This window comes from Cuculus canorus, chromosome 5 (genome assembly GCF_017976375.1).
Source record: "Cuculus canorus isolate bCucCan1 chromosome 5, bCucCan1.pri, whole genome shotgun sequence".
NCBI classification, from domain to species: Eukaryota; Metazoa; Chordata; class Aves; order Cuculiformes; family Cuculidae; genus Cuculus; species Cuculus canorus.
Genome location: NC_071405.1, coordinates 19,501,348 through 19,517,108, shown reverse-complemented (window position 1 = coordinate 19,517,108; position 15,761 = coordinate 19,501,348). Strand labels below are relative to the sequence as shown.

The following is a 15,761-nucleotide window of genomic DNA, read 5'->3' as shown; positions in this document are numbered from 1 at the left end:
GTGTAAGGCTATGAAGTCACAGCTCTACAGGTAAGACAGTTGTAACACAGGGACACTGACTACTAATTGGATGCTTTCACAGTTATATCTAGAAAAGATACATACTTACCACATTGCATGGGAGAGACGGTTCTGAATTTGGAAACATGTTAAGTTTGTCTCGCAGACATACATTAAAAAGGTGAAGACAAAAAGAAGGAACAAGAAATGATTGTGACACAAATTTAACTCAAGTGGAGGAAAAACATCATACAAAGTCTTAGCCCCTGATTTTTATCTTCATAGAGAGGGAATTTTGCCACTAATTGCAACCTAAGTGAGATCTAACCCATTAAGATACAGTAGGTGATCAGTATCCTTAGTTTGCAGGAGCAACTCAGCAACTTAAAGCCACATAGGCTCATAAAAATATGACCCGCACTTAAAGAGAGATGAGGTCTGGAAGGAACATAAAGCCAGCACAGAGGAACAAGAACTGAATAAGAAGCAAAAAACCGGAGCATTGAAGATCAAAGACGAAACACACTAATAGCTTTGGCAGACAGGGATGATGACAAATGTAGGATCCCTATTCACATGACACTTGACTCAAGCCCAAGTAATTCCTCCCTTTCACAAACATTAAATTTCCTCCTAAAAAGTGCTTATGTTTAAAACCAAATGTTTATGAAATGAAACTGTGTGTATAAACTTAAACTAGAGTTAAAATATTATTTACATAAAACTACACTTAGTGAAAATTCCATGAAAAAACACCTGTGAAGATGAAACCCTGTGAAATTACTTATTTTTGAAACTCCTAAAGTAACCTCCACCTCCTCTGAAATACTCAGTGTATTTACCCATTTGTATTTTAGCAATAATACTTTGAAAATACTGTGCAAGATGTTCTTCAGAAAGTCAATCAAACCCAACAATGAGAAGTGTTAACAAATCAAGGAATTATGGAAGCAACTGAGAAAAAAAGGTCATATTTATAAATTGCTTTTTTTTACAGCTTACAAGCAACTGCCTGATTTGCCAGATACCTGGATATTCCCTGATTAAATAATTCATGTTCCAAATCCAAACGATTTTTTAAAATCTTGTAAGCTATTTTGAGTGGTAGAGGTAGCCCTTCCTTGTGGGCTATCTGCAAAGGTTTGAAGTTGGCCTATAGCTTTTGCAAGGACCATTCTGGTGCCTTGTCCTGAATAGTACTTTTGGGTCTTGCACAGAGGAAAAAAAAAAGTATATCTTGTATGCTTGCATACAGTTTCTTTTTAGGCCACGCTTTGTGAGAAACAGAAGGGGTCTCACATTACCATAAGCCTCATATACACAAATCAGGAAACCTCCTCTCCACCTTGTCCTCCCCGCAGCCTCTGCCATAGGTGATGTGAATGTAGGTGCCCATGAGCTGAGATGCCCTGACTCTTGCCTGGGCCTGCAGTTTCCCTGTCATGGACAGTTCATCCAGACCTGGGATCTGGCAGGGTGTGATAATGCGACTATTTTGGACCTTGCTGCTGTGCTCTTTCCTGACTTTATGGGAGCTGTGACAGAGGCATGCTTATGTCCAGGGATGCTGCCTGTCCTCCCAGGCAAGAATATAAACGTCCTTTGGGGGTGGTTAGAGATTGGAACAGGACAAGAGAAAAGCCACCTTATTATATTCCTTAATAACCCTAAATGTAGTATTAAGTAATGCAAATTAGAGAGTGCTACAGAGCACATCACAAGAATGAAGTACACATTTATAAGTGTACACTTTGTGAGTTCTTTATATTCAAAGGCTTACATTACCTTACCCTTTGAAGGATAGCAGTTTTGTGTTATTAATTACTATCCTGAGGGAGATGTTTATAGTCCATTTTCCACTTTGAATCCAATATAGAAACAATACAAACCAGCTATTTAGCAAACTGGATCCTTTTCCTCAAGCTGTCCTCAAGAAGACTTTATATCCATATAAAATAGACAATGCTAAAATGTATATTGCATAGAAGAATCTTGCAATGAATTGCAATGAATTGCAATGGCCCAGGAATATTTTTTCTTTAACTTATAATAGCACAAACCACAAAAGAAGTACCAAATGCATAGTGACAAATGCTTTATTCATTGCTTATAAAATGTGCTGCCAGAAAATGCTTCATTAAATGTTCCTTTGTGTTAAATAAGAGATCCTAAAGACACAACAACTGTGAAATATAAAGGAAGAATATGAAGATGACAACTCTGGAAAAAAACATCAATAAAATACAGAACAGTGTTATAACCCTAGATAAATGCTGTTATCACACCAAAACCTTCCTGTAAAACATTTTGAGAAATATTACAGGAGCAAGTTATTGGACTAAACTAGGTCTCAGGATCCTGGGCTCTACTTCTAGCTCTACCTAGGTACCCTTAGGGGAAGCACACTCTGTAAAGGGAAAATCATTACAGAAAACAGAGCAGTGTTAAGAGATCTAGCTCAATCTCTTTCTCTGAGTGAAGATTAAACAGACCTAAGGAGTTTTTGATTACACAGGCCTTCAGTGACAAGGACAATCTCCCCAGGAAAATAATTCTAGAGTTTAATTGTTCCAGACATATTTCCTGGAGTCTAACATGAATCATGCCTAATCCAATTCAATGTTATTATGTGTGGAAATTTGGTTTTAGCTTTCACCCCTTGCAACATCCTTAAAAGAAATATCCACCTCTGGCATGTTTTCTTTCTGGACACTGAAGTCTTTCCTCTCTGACAATATTTTCTGGATCCATGAAGACAGATGGTGCTCTCCCATGGAACACCGGCAAACACAAATCTTCTCTGAAATATGCCAAAATGAAACTCATCTGAGCTTTATAACACTGACACGCTTTCCACTCCCTCATTTGAATCAGTAATGGGAACATGGAAGAATACCAAATGCAGGATGGATCCTATGAAGCTCTGTTCAACACATTACCTTCTCATTTTGACAGGGTACTGCAAAATGACAGGAACTCCATGGATGCAGATGTCCTACCACTTCTGTAACTGCCTTAGACGATCATTTGGTGAGGACTGATCAGAACAAAAAGGTATAGAAACACTTCCCAGAAGGCTTTGTCCATAGTATTCCCATATCACTTAATGACCAGATAAACACTGTTCATTTTACTAGTGGACTCCCAGAATGATTACTTATCATTCTTCGTATTGCCAGCTAATGCCATTTTGCTCTGTGCTTTGGCCCTTCTGATTTTAGTGCTGTTGCTTATATCACTGTTTTACACACGCCCTCAGAAATTTGACAGAAGTAATTCTTAGTTGTCAGTTTATTTCAACTTGCCATCAAGCTCATAATGTAGTCCCACATATTTCTCACTATGCTTTCTTACACTTCCATGGGAGGATACAGAAAAATAAGGGAACCAAAAAGATATAGGGAAAGAAAGCAAAAATCAAAAAACAGACTGACGTGACATTACAGAGAAAGAAAAACTTAGTTACAAAGGAAACAAGAATAACAACTCAAACATCAACATGTATGTTATTTCCACATATCCTCAAATTTATTTTATCACTGTATTCATTTATTTAAATACAGTACTTACATATGAGTGACTTTACTTAAACTGTTGAAGGAATAGGCCTCCAGACTCTGAAGTGTTTCATCTATGGAGATGTAACTAAACACCAGCAAACAGAAAAAGAAACAAGTCAGACCTTGGAAAGCCATGCCTAGTGCCCATCATGCCACTTTATTTTTCCTGTCATTCTTTTTCACATCCAACAGCCATGACACTGCCAGACACATAGAGAGTGTCTGAAGGAAAAACTTTTAAAAAGATTTTGATTTTGACTTGATGCCTTAGATGTACACTATACTGCAGAACACAATTAAATAAAAAAAAAACCCAACACAGCAGTGCTACCAAGCAAAAGCGAACACCCAGATCTAAGGGGATCTAATCCCAATTTGGCATATTTCTCTATATCAAAGAATTAAAAAGGAAAGAAAGAAACAAATATGGTCTTTGGGCCATAACTGCAACAACTGTCACAATTTCTCTAGAAAGGAACAGACCATCAGGGCAATCAATGCTTTGATATTGCTGAGGAAAAAATGTACTCTAGCATGAATTTGGACAGAAACTCCAGCTGCACAGCGAATGTCATAAAAGATGTAAGGACTAATGTGGCTCATAAGCAAAGACAGACAGCAAGCTTAAGAAATATGCATTTGCATACAGTTTAAACTGAGTAGCATTTGTACTGCTGGTATCTACTGAATATAATAAGAAAATAGCTCTGCAGTCTCTCCACCATCACTAAGAGCACGGCAATACTGGAACTACTGTTAAAGGCTTTGAAATGTGACTGAAGTTGCAATACAACTAATTAGTGTTGATTTAAAAAAATATTAATGCTGAAATAGCATTTTAAAAATGTATTCCTATATTTTATTTACTTTTTAAATCATATTTTATATCATATTTCTAATCTATAGAACTTTTTAAATAATTGAGATGCCTTGTATATTGTATTTCTTATTACTATTAAAATATTTAAGTACTGTGTTTTGATATCTTGATTGAAGTTACTCACTCAGTTTTTAATATTTTGCATGGTTACACATACCCTGAACAACTCAATCATTACTTTAAATGCACAAAATTAAATTGACTAGAGGAGTCTTAGATGTCAATTTTAGATGTCAAAATCAAATAAAATGTAATAATAAAGAGACTGCAAAAACATTTACTTCCAAGTGTTCAGAGTTCCTCCAGAAACCTTTGGGCTCTGGTTAATGGACACGTACTACAACACATCATTAAATCCAAGAAATAAAAATCATAGCAATGACAACCGGGAGTTACACTAGAAAAAGTGGGAAAACATACTTAAATTCCCATGTTGAAGGCACATTGCAATTTAGCACCTCCTCTACCTACCAGCTGTGTTTAATTTGTAGGATTTCAAAATGCTTTTAACTCCCATTTGTTGTATAACATGTTTATTAGGCCCTGTGAATGGCAACATAAGCTTGTTTTTTACAGAAGAGAGCTGTTGGCAAAAGGGGCTGCATCTGGACAACTGCATCTGGTAAAACAGATAGACTGGGTGGTAGTCTTACATTCATAGCAACTAAGTGACACCTGGGCTGAGCCGGGAGACCTCACAGCCTAGTGTTACTTCAGATAAAAAAACAAAGACACCCCCAAAAGCAGGTACTGAGCTCCCCGCCTCAAAGACATGGTGAACAGCCAGTCCCTGCTTCTGAGGACACAAGCAGCCCTGCCAAGGGCCAATCAATGCATTCTCATTGACTTAGTCTCAACTCGCCAAGAGGTGCCAAAGTTTTGAAAAGGTGTAAAACTGATACCTAAAACCCCTTTTCTTTGGGGAAGATAAAAAATTACCACCTCACCGGACAGGACAGGCGGGCCTGGACCTCTCTTCCTCCAGCAAGAAGAAATGTCTTGGTAAGAACTGCATGCCCCTGACTCTGTCAGATGTTTTCCCAGGAAAATCACTACTAACTTGAGCTTTTATTGTTACTTGCTTTATATCTAAGTGTTAACTGGTTACAAATGTTTAAGCGCTAATGCAGCAGTGAATTTATCAAGGCAATCCCGAAACTGTTTTAATCTGTCATTTGAATTAAACTGCTTACTGCTTCCAGCACTGCAAAATGGTCTCTCTGATGAGCTTTGCTGCAAGCGTCTGCTGGCCATACCATTTGGGCCATAAACCACACATATTAACCCGGCGTGCACCAGTCTCTAAGGAGACCCTCACAGGCAACCGGATTCTGCCTTGTGGCAAAAACATGTATAAGTGCACACACATAACCCTTTAATCATAAACCGTTGACCGAGTCCAGGATTTTCAATCTTGTGACTTGATGGAAGGGCACCCTTAGCCACCTGTCAGAATCTGACCTGTTTAAATGTGACACCGTCACAAATGCAGTCATAGCTTAAACACCAAATGCACAGTTTCAAAGAACGTCTGTTTGTAGATAACACTTTAATCACCCTTGCCCATTCAGAAAAAGCCTGAGAACACAGGATTTAAAGCAGATTAGCACGTGGCAGTAGCTAAAAGGCTCTTTGTCTACCCTTATTTTCTTCCATCTCCTTCCCTTCACCTTTCTTTGCTTTTTTTCCAGCCTCAGCATCCCCTGCGTTGCTCCCACCAGCTGTCCCTGTTCTCCTTGGCTGTTGATGGAGGGTGCCTTGGTGGAGTATGTCACAAGTGGACAACCAGGAGCAACTAAGGGAATCGAAGCCCTGAGATGGGGCTGTTTTTCATGGGCCAGCACTGGGGAGCAGGGGAGGTGTGGGAGCCCTGCGGTACAGATGCATGCTAGGTGTGGAGAACTGTGTGGTGGCACTAGCTGTGAGACAGCAGTGTGCATGGGACATGAAAAGGCACTGTATTGCACAGAGGAAAACAGTGCAAAAGAGAAAAGTTTTGCTTTGTATGGGGCTGCTGGCAGAGAGCTCTGTGCAACGTCGGGGTGCTACTTTGCATGGAGAAGCTGTGGAGAAAACTGCTCAGGTCAGGTGTCTTTGAGGTACTCCTGAATGTGACCCCAAAGCATCATCCTAAGCCCAGAAAAATAGTTCTTTATCATTGACCTTAAAAATAATGAATGTTCAACCTGGCCTAAGTCAGTAGAAAATACCAGAAGAAACCCTTCTATCAAGATTTAATTTGCAGCATTAAGGATGTAAACCAGAAATTTCTCTAGCATCTCAATACCTTCTAAAAACTTCTTTGTTTTTCAGTGCACTGATGCATTTCTGACAGGAAATGGCTTTACCTTTCAGCATTTCATTGAAATACTTTTTTGTGTTTCATTCTTGTGGCAAAGCAGTACAAAGAAACAATCTCTACTTCTGGCTAACAAGAGTACATAGATATGCATGCATTTAAGATAAATGGTAGCTCTAAAATTTTTTCATTAAACAAGGTTCATAAAGAGGACAACTGAATTTTCTATTCAGTACAGAGAAAAAAGAGGTTTATTTGTGGAAGTTATATAGTAGAAAACATATAGCAAAACACAATGTTACATTGGGAACAGTAAACACAGCCTCTATCACCCTAGTGAAACTTCAGAACATTTTCTACATGAGTTTACAAAATAAAGCATGACCTGGTAATTTTTATTACTGCCGGAAATTACAGGCTGGGAGAGGCAAATGAGATATGTAGTACATTAGAGGCCCAGACATGCAGATAAAGCTAGGTGCTAGTGCCTTAACCCAAAGTTTACATCAAGAAGGTTCATGATTTGTAGTAGTAGTAATGCTACAAGAAAAATCCAGAAGGGCATTGACACCATATAAATTTAAAACTCTGTTTATTCTTCATAAGCTTTTTAAAATTAACAAGAGAAATAGAAATGCAGGAATCCAGAAGGCATTGCTCGGCAAGAGGGAACGTAACACTGCCACAACAGAAATGTGGAGTAGCAGGACAGTAAAACTCCATATTCAGATACTCCCTTTAGAGAATAATTTGGGGAAGTTGTTGACATTTGTTTTCCCAGGTAGCCTTGAAATCACAAACCAAATAAACTGGCATGGATGCAAACACATTATTTTAAGATGTGCAAAAACACCTATTTAGTCTCCTTCAAGGCCATAAGGTCTTTGTAATTTTGACTTTCTTGTTCCACACAAATGTGATCAAAGCATGCAACAGAGTGGTTATCTGTTACCACATTACTATCAAACAGCCCATGGAGAGAGATTAGGTGGCTAAGTGTCCTTAGCCTACAAGGATGCTAAGTGATCTAGAGAGAGGCAGTGTGAATACCCCTTCCCCAGCTTTGGTGCCATGAAGGTTAGGAAGATTTGGTGCAATAGCTTTTTGCCACTGGATTTTTTTGGTCAGAGAAGGGTTTACAGAATTCTTCAGATGAACACCTGTGCATTTACACATTCATAAATATTACAATTTGAGATTTTTAAAATCTGAAAAATGTCTAAGCAATGGGTTATGTGTCACTGAAACCCAAAGAAGAGTTGACATTCTTTTATATTTGATAAGACTCTGTTTTGAATAAAGTTTATCAGATTTATAAATGATACTATATGCCATATGAGGGACATTCCCAACTCCCCAAAATTCTGAAACGATGCAACATCTATCTGATTAAACTGAAATGGTAAATGAGACTGCAGATATCCACAAACAATTACTCACAAGGATTTTAGAAGGTCATTACTTCAATGCACCTGGATGAAACTATAAAATATAATTAGGTAGACCTACATGTCCCCCTAAGTCCTGTTTCATGAATTCTTAAATAGTAGCCCATCTCAGTCATTCAGCCAAAGCTCAGCTGGAGTTGAGACTTGTAAGGAATGTCTTATTGCTACATTAGTAACAAAAGGCCGAACAATAAAAATGCGAGGCTCTTGCTGAATGAGGTGATTTATCCAGTAAACGCTGGACACAGACAAAGCTGAGAAAACCTTGAACAATTTGATTGCACCTTATAGTTGGCCCAACTTTCAGCAGGTTGTCCCTTCTAAATTACAAGACTAGGGAGTGAATTGGGAGATGGCAGAGAAATTTCTTTCATCAGCCAGCCATGCATAGGATGATAAGTTACGGCCACCAAGCAGAAGAAACAAAAGTTGGACAACTGCTGACAGCAATGAGCACTGCAGGTCAAGGGTAGCCACTTTCAATAGGACAAACGTTGACATGAGGCAAATAGGTAGAGGCTGTTGGCTGTGCATTTATGGATCGTATCCTTGTGCGTGTTTACATACGAAACAAGTGACACAATGGAAGTTCCTCCCACAACACACAAATACTAGTGTTTTGGTGAAAGTCCATCCCTATTCTAGAAATGTCACAGGGTCTTCAATGAAATGAGTTACAAATCATACTGGGAGCTGGAAACAAACTTTTAGCCAAGACAAGCAACAGAATATGTTAATTTGTTACGAATTAAATAATTTCTCATATTTTGCAAACTGAAAAAAAAAATTAACACCCTCATTTGTCAGATCTACTTCAAGAAAGGTGTGCTCTTATCCAAAAATGCCTAGTATGCCTCACTATTGTTGGTTCATGTTATAGGCAATAGGATAATGACCTGCAATTGTGCAATCCAAGCGGAGAGACAGCAAAGGTGCAAGAATATTTTCATTTCAGATTTTATACACAAAACCAGAATTTTGGAGAAGTAAAGTGATTTTTAATAAAAAAGCTAAAAGAATAATATTAGAAACAGAACTTACATCCTAGAGATGTTGGGGAGATTGGAAAAAGCGTCACCTGGAATTGTTCTTAGATGAGTCTCCATAAACCTCCTATAGAAATAAAAGTTTGGCAGTTATTATAATATCCTTTGGTAGGTACAACTTAACATTAAAAAAAGTCCTACACAACTCCAGCTCTGCTTCAAGTATTTCTATTCTTATTTTCACTTTTCCCAGTTTCCATCTTTGCCCGATTTCTGTTCCTGTTTGATTATGTGGATAGATTTGCGTGGTGTGCTTTCTCAATCTCAATTACAACTTTCAGCATTGTCTCTCCTAGGAACTCAGCATTCAGTGGTAATCACAGACCTTCCAAAACTCCAGAGCATGACCAGCAAACATATTTTCCCATTGAAGTAAATGAAGTAATAACAGCATAAGCATTCTTTTAATCATTTCAGGCTTCACCAAGATATCCCATTCCTCATTCTGAGCATGAAATTCAGGTATAGCAAACAAAATTGAATTAGAGCAATTGCATATTACCTCCACAGAATACTCCATATATTTCTTAATAAATATAACATTCTTTCTCTCTAAACCTCTAATGTGGGGATGGCATGTTATATTTCAGGTTAAGCCCAGTTAAAGATGTACTTCAGGAGAGAACAGAATTAAGTCTCTTACTCATCTGCAGGAGGTTTCAGAAAACCAGACAATATATAAGGGAGATATTTATTATACTTATCAACAGCAAAGTTCTTAACAGAATGAATTGCTATCAGACTGACTTATCCAACAAAATGTCTATTAAACTTACAGTTACAACATATCATTGCTGGATGAGGTAATCTTTGGTTTTCCAGTACATTTGGGAATATACTTACATAATCGATAGTCAATGAACAGTTTGAACAATAATCAAGAACAAATGCTAATTTTTTCCAGTAGCTGCTGTTGAAGAATAGTTCAGAAGAAAAATATTAAACAAACTAGGATGATTTCCTAATTCTATTTTCTCTTTCATAATGTGAGGCATCTGATTATATTGATTATATTTTATTTACACAGACAAAACTGTTATTATTGTAAGATTTATCAAGCTCCTGAAACTTGTATATAAGAAATAAAAATGTGTGTAGAAATTCTTAAAACTTCCATTTTGAGTAAAAATATAAATTAAGATAATATACACTCCTACCATTCTAAGGAAAGGCTCTGTCTACTTCCGAAGCATACCTCCCTTACTCCATATCCTTGTTACAAGAATGAGCAAGGAGAACCTAAAGAGTTCTATTTTTCCAACTCTAGGCTGATGTTTCTCTCAGCATCAACCCATCCCTGCCTGGGGCCAGGGACAAACTTTTAAGCCAGCTGTTCTGTACAACCACCTGCAAAGCTCCACTTTTCTCTGAGTTTCAAAAACCTGTCTGCTGATACATTACTTATAATTTTAAGATACCTGCTAAAGTAATTTAAAACTTTGCAGGAACATTAGGAAAAAATTCTTCACCAAAAGGGTTATCAAGCACTGGAACAGGCTGCCCAAGGAGGTGGTTGACACACCATCCCTGGAAGTGCTTAAAAGGCAGGTAGATGAGGTGCTTAAGGATATGATTTAGTAGTGGACAGATATGGTTGGAGTTGATGATCTCAAAGGTCTTTTCCAACTTAAAGATTAATTATTAGCTGGGGACCACCAGGCATCAGTGGTGTGTAGAAAGCTGTAGGATGGACAGAAATTCTTAGGAGTGGTAAGAAGATAGGCTGAGAAAATTCTCAAATAGGACAGTCCATGATGGATTAAAAAATTAGAATAATTTAAATAGACTAGCTTTAGTTAGCTCACTTTAACTGCATACAAATATCACAAGCTTACCAACTGTGTTAATATCCTCTTCAGGTTGGGAAAGGAAGTTTGGGAACTCAAAGCCCAAAGACAGAAACAAGAAAGTCAAAACAGATCAGGACTTCCAGCCTGCCAATCATAACAAACAGTGTGAAATTATGAATAATTGAGAATTCATTATATTAATGGACTGTGATTCTTTGTGTCTTGCATGCATTAGAAATTTTCTTTAAACCTACATGTTCCAATTTGAAATTTTGCAAGTGAGTTCACTGTCCAGCCAGCCACAGTATCTTCATGAAGAAAGTAAGCTTTTTCAGAATAAAGGAAAAAATGCATTGGTTTTCTAAGTGATAAAAACTGTAGTTAAAATTTCCTTTCTGTACTAAGGCAAAGACAACATACACCATGATGTCCAACACCATTTTATGAAGAAAATTGCTAACTTGATCACTACTACTGTTTATTTCTACCTTTATTTTCTCATTCAGATTAAAAGCCTTGATAAATAATTAAAAAAAAAGCCTTTAATCTTTATTCCATAAAATCATTCAAAAGGAAGAACCCAAAGGCTGAGGTAATTTTCATTACAAATATACTATCAATATTCGAAAAGATACAAAAGCACACAAATCACATTTTTGCTAAATGACTTGTTTTAAAAATGGCAAGAAAATGTTTCAGAAAAACATTTTAAGTTTTACAGAACATTTGCACTTCTTAGTTTCATAAGCCAGAAAGTCAGTCCGAAGCTTTTACAATTTTCTTTCTCCTTTGATATTAACACCAAAACTTTAGCCTGTTTGTTCCTGAAAGTCTTTACAGTACATATATAAAGAAAATGAAACCTGAACAACTGATAAGAAATATATTAGGCTACTTGTGTAGAACTTTGCATTTCCACTTTTCTGTGCCCCAAACATTTGTCAACCTGGAATGTAAAGAATTTCTTTGTCAAAAATTAAGTACCATAGATATTCAGCTAACAAATTAAATACTCCCACTTTGACTCCCTTCTGATATTCCCAAACAATCTATAGCAAAGACTGATTTTCAAAATTAGCATAGCTAGTTTAATAAATATTTGATATAGAAACAACATAGAAATAACCCTGGTTTGAGTAACTTAGAAATACAGGTATACATAAGTGGAGATTGTCAAGTATTCAAACTTAAACCTATTTGCTTTCTTTTAATGATTATACAGTATCACTACACAGAACATCACTTAGCCTTGAGAAGAGGAGGCTCATTGCTCTCTACAACTACCTGAAAGATGGTTGTAGGGAGGAGGGAGATGGCCTCTTCTCCCAAGCGACAGGGGACAGGACAAGGCGGAATGTCCTCAGGCTACACAAAGGGAGGTTCAGGCTGGACATCAGAAAAAAATTTTTCACAGCAAGGGTCATTGGGCACTGGAAGAGGCTGCCCAGGGAGGTGGTTGAGTCACCATCCCTGGAGGTATTTAAAAGACAGGTGGATGAGATACTCAGGGGCATGGTTTAGTGGTTAATAGGAATGGTTGGACTCAATGATCCAGGAGGTCTTTTCCAACCTAGTGATTCTGTGATCACCCAAGCATCTAGAAGATAATTATCTTGCCTCTCCCTTAAGTACTGTATTTCTAGCACTGCTAAGCGCCGATTCATTATGTATGCTTTGCCGTTCTATCACAGTTCATCTGTTGTCCTATTTCACAAAGCACGAAGGAACTCAGTCCTCAGGGTAGCTGCTGCCTACACTTTCATTAGTTAGGAGTTACCTAACTATGAACGAACATTTTGTTGTTTTCAGTACTAAGTAGTCCTGTCACTTAAAAGCTATTAGAGTAGGCAGCTTAATCTAATCATAAGAAAATTTAACTAAACTCATCTCTGTGAACTAAGCGAATGGCATTAATTGCAATGTAATTGATGATATTAATTGCCTTCAGTATATGCTGTTGTGTCACAGTATTTTTTTTTTTTATTTTAGACTGCACTTTAAAAAAATCACTAAATAGTAATCCATTTCAGAAAACGCATGAACCACGAACCACAGACTGGAAGAGTATTCCAGGACAGTGTCACTGCACGTTTGTCTTATTCATCTACTGCTCACGGGGCATATTTCAACGGTCACAGCTGCAGGCAGGAGGCAAGGAGAGACGGAGCTTCAGCATGATCCTACACAGCCCCTCCTCTGTACTTACTGGCCAAACAATGGAGCACAGGGAGCCCTGTCAGCCTTGCAGGGTTCAGTATTAAAGAACCCTTATTCCAGCATATTCTTAATTAATCCTGTGAAATGTACAGGTGTTAGGTATCAAACATTTCAAAACAGACACACTGTAATGATTACTTGTGAGAGTTTTCCTATTCTTCCCTTTTTGGTTTTTCACCTTCTTAACAGCAGCAGTTTTACACAGTTTTGATTCAAGTACACATTGATTCCAGTAAAGTAAACCTTTCATTTGCTATCTTCCTTCTCCCCCTTTGATTTGATCTATACTTTATTTTCATTAAGGTTGAGACCATATATAAATATGACCTTCATATTATGCAAATGTTATGATTCGGCAAAATCTCATATGTCAACTGTGACTACACATAATAGATAATGTTATGAGGATTTAGTAAGAAGATATGACTGACTGCAGTGATCAGGCACAGTGCCTGACCAACCTTATTTCATGTGTAACTGACCCCTTTTATATTCTTTTCTGTTTATTCTTCCTTTGTTCCCCATGATTCCCTTCACCTGCACAATGCCTCATTAGTTTGTGCAACAAACACCCAGGACCCCCAGGTTTGCATCCTTATCAGTTGTGAAGTCCAGATTGGCCCCACGCTGAAGTGATACCTACAGTTTCCTGATGGCCCATCAATTAGTGAGACTGACCAGACTGGTTTCTTATCCTTATTTTGTCATTCTTCTTGTTATTGTTTCTCTGTGAGGTCTGTGTCTCAATACCTTTTGTTTATTGCCTCCCTTTTCCTTAGCACCCCATTTGACAAAGTCCTTGATCAGATAATCCTTGGGGGAGGAGAGACACTCTTTTTTTCCCCACATACTCTGACAGGTAACTTGTGTGATGCTCTGCATAATGTAACAACACAGAATTATTTTTCAGTACTTTTAAACTTTACATGTCTGAATCCCTCAAACAAAAGCAACCTCTGGTTTTCAACCTCCTTCATTTAATGAAGGAATTAACCCCTACCCATGAGAAAACACATACTGCAATGCAACTAGAAACATTTGCCTAACTATAAATATCAAACTGTTCATGTAAATTATTTATTCCAATGTCTATTAGATTAATCTAACACTCATGCTGCATTAGATTTCCCAAATCTGCTCTGGGAAGAAAGCTGTACGATGTAGTACTTAGTTTAAAGTACTATTCATTATATAGACTAGAAACAAGTGTCCTCTTAGATGACTTCAAGACTTGATGGCTCATTCTTCGCTTTTATTATCTCCTGGACTTTGAACGTACTCCCTGGGTCTCGATAGTTGCTCTCAGGGACCACTGCTGCACCCAGACTTACAGAAATTGTCTGTAAGGAGGGATCTCGCCTCATGCTCCAGTAAACAGCAGAGGAGAAAACCCTTTTCCCTCAGTTGCAGCCTGCCTGAAGCTACTTCAAAGCCCTAAATAATGAAGAAAAAACATCTAGTTGGCCACGCCAGAGGATGTTATCTTTTAGCAGGAGTTGAAGACAAATAGTGACAATCCAATTCAAACCAGCATTCTCCTTAAATATAAATGGTTTCCTATTTTCTGTATTAAGAAATATATAAGCATATGCCTAACCATCTATACGTGATTTTAACAGTATCGGTGATATTACTTCAGAAAGGTTTATCAGGGAAGTAAATATACATTTTACATACTTAGCCTCTTCATTTTAAAACATTTTTTTAAATGCTTGTCCACAAAACATAATAAATAAGTAGGGACCATGCAAAGAATTTCAGATAAGAATTACATGACTTACAATTTATATCATGGCAACAACAGCTACAAGTATTTTAATGAAATATTCTCTACAAAGACAGGAAAAAAAACCCCTGATCATATATGAAACAAAGTAAGAAATTTAATGTTCGAATCTCATACTTCTGAGAAAATTGCAACAAACAATAATTTCCCAACTTTTATATAGTAGAAATAACTATGACAGCTAAGATAATGGCTAGATAAACAATTACTGGCATATTAATTTCTAGGTTTTTATATTCAGCTAAACCCAACACAAACCAAACAAACTTAAAAATATTATTTTTTAAAATTATTATTCTGAAATAAATGCACCATGTCTTTCAGTGGTGCAGAAACAGCTATAAAAAGGCATTTCACAGAGTGAAATGCATGCTGTGCTAACCAGAAGATGATTACCCCCTAGTGCCTAATGCTAGTACGAGCAACGTGATAGGAATGAGCAAATCACTTGCACAGCAAAGTAATTCTAAAGTGGAAAACTACTTCTGAATTTGCTAGAAGACTACATACGTACTTCCCCACAATCAACTAGCAATCCAAAAGAATAACATAAACTATATGTCAAAACTGGCCCAGCCCTAAGAAATTAAACAAATACTGGAGCCTTTCAGAATGAATGTGTGCAGATCAGCATTTGGGACAATTCTGTATTGAAAGTAACTTCTTGGCACTAACATATCACCTCTTAACTGCACACTGAACTGCATATGGACAATGTCAGACTGACAAGCAAGG

The 15,761-nt window shown here is 37.4% G+C and overlaps 1 protein-coding gene across 3 annotated transcripts in view; it reads right to left on the bottom strand.

Annotated features, from left to right (window-relative positions):
- TSHR (thyroid stimulating hormone receptor) overlaps positions 1–15,761 on the bottom strand; it is a 57,587-nt gene that overhangs the window by 27,545 nt on the left and 14,281 nt on the right. Inside the window, exons 2-3 of one of the 3 annotated variants that reach the window (XM_009561311.2) lie at positions 9,229–9,300; positions 3,571–3,645 (exon numbers count right to left, since the gene is read on the bottom strand). The exons of 1 other annotated variant lie outside the window; for it this stretch is intronic. In XM_009561311.2, the coding sequence (XP_009559606.1) occupies positions 3,571–3,645; positions 9,229–9,300 (147 nt within the window). The remainder of the gene's footprint in view (positions 1–3,570; positions 3,646–9,228; positions 9,301–15,761) is intronic. One more of the 3 variants, XM_009561312.2, reaches the window with a different exon arrangement.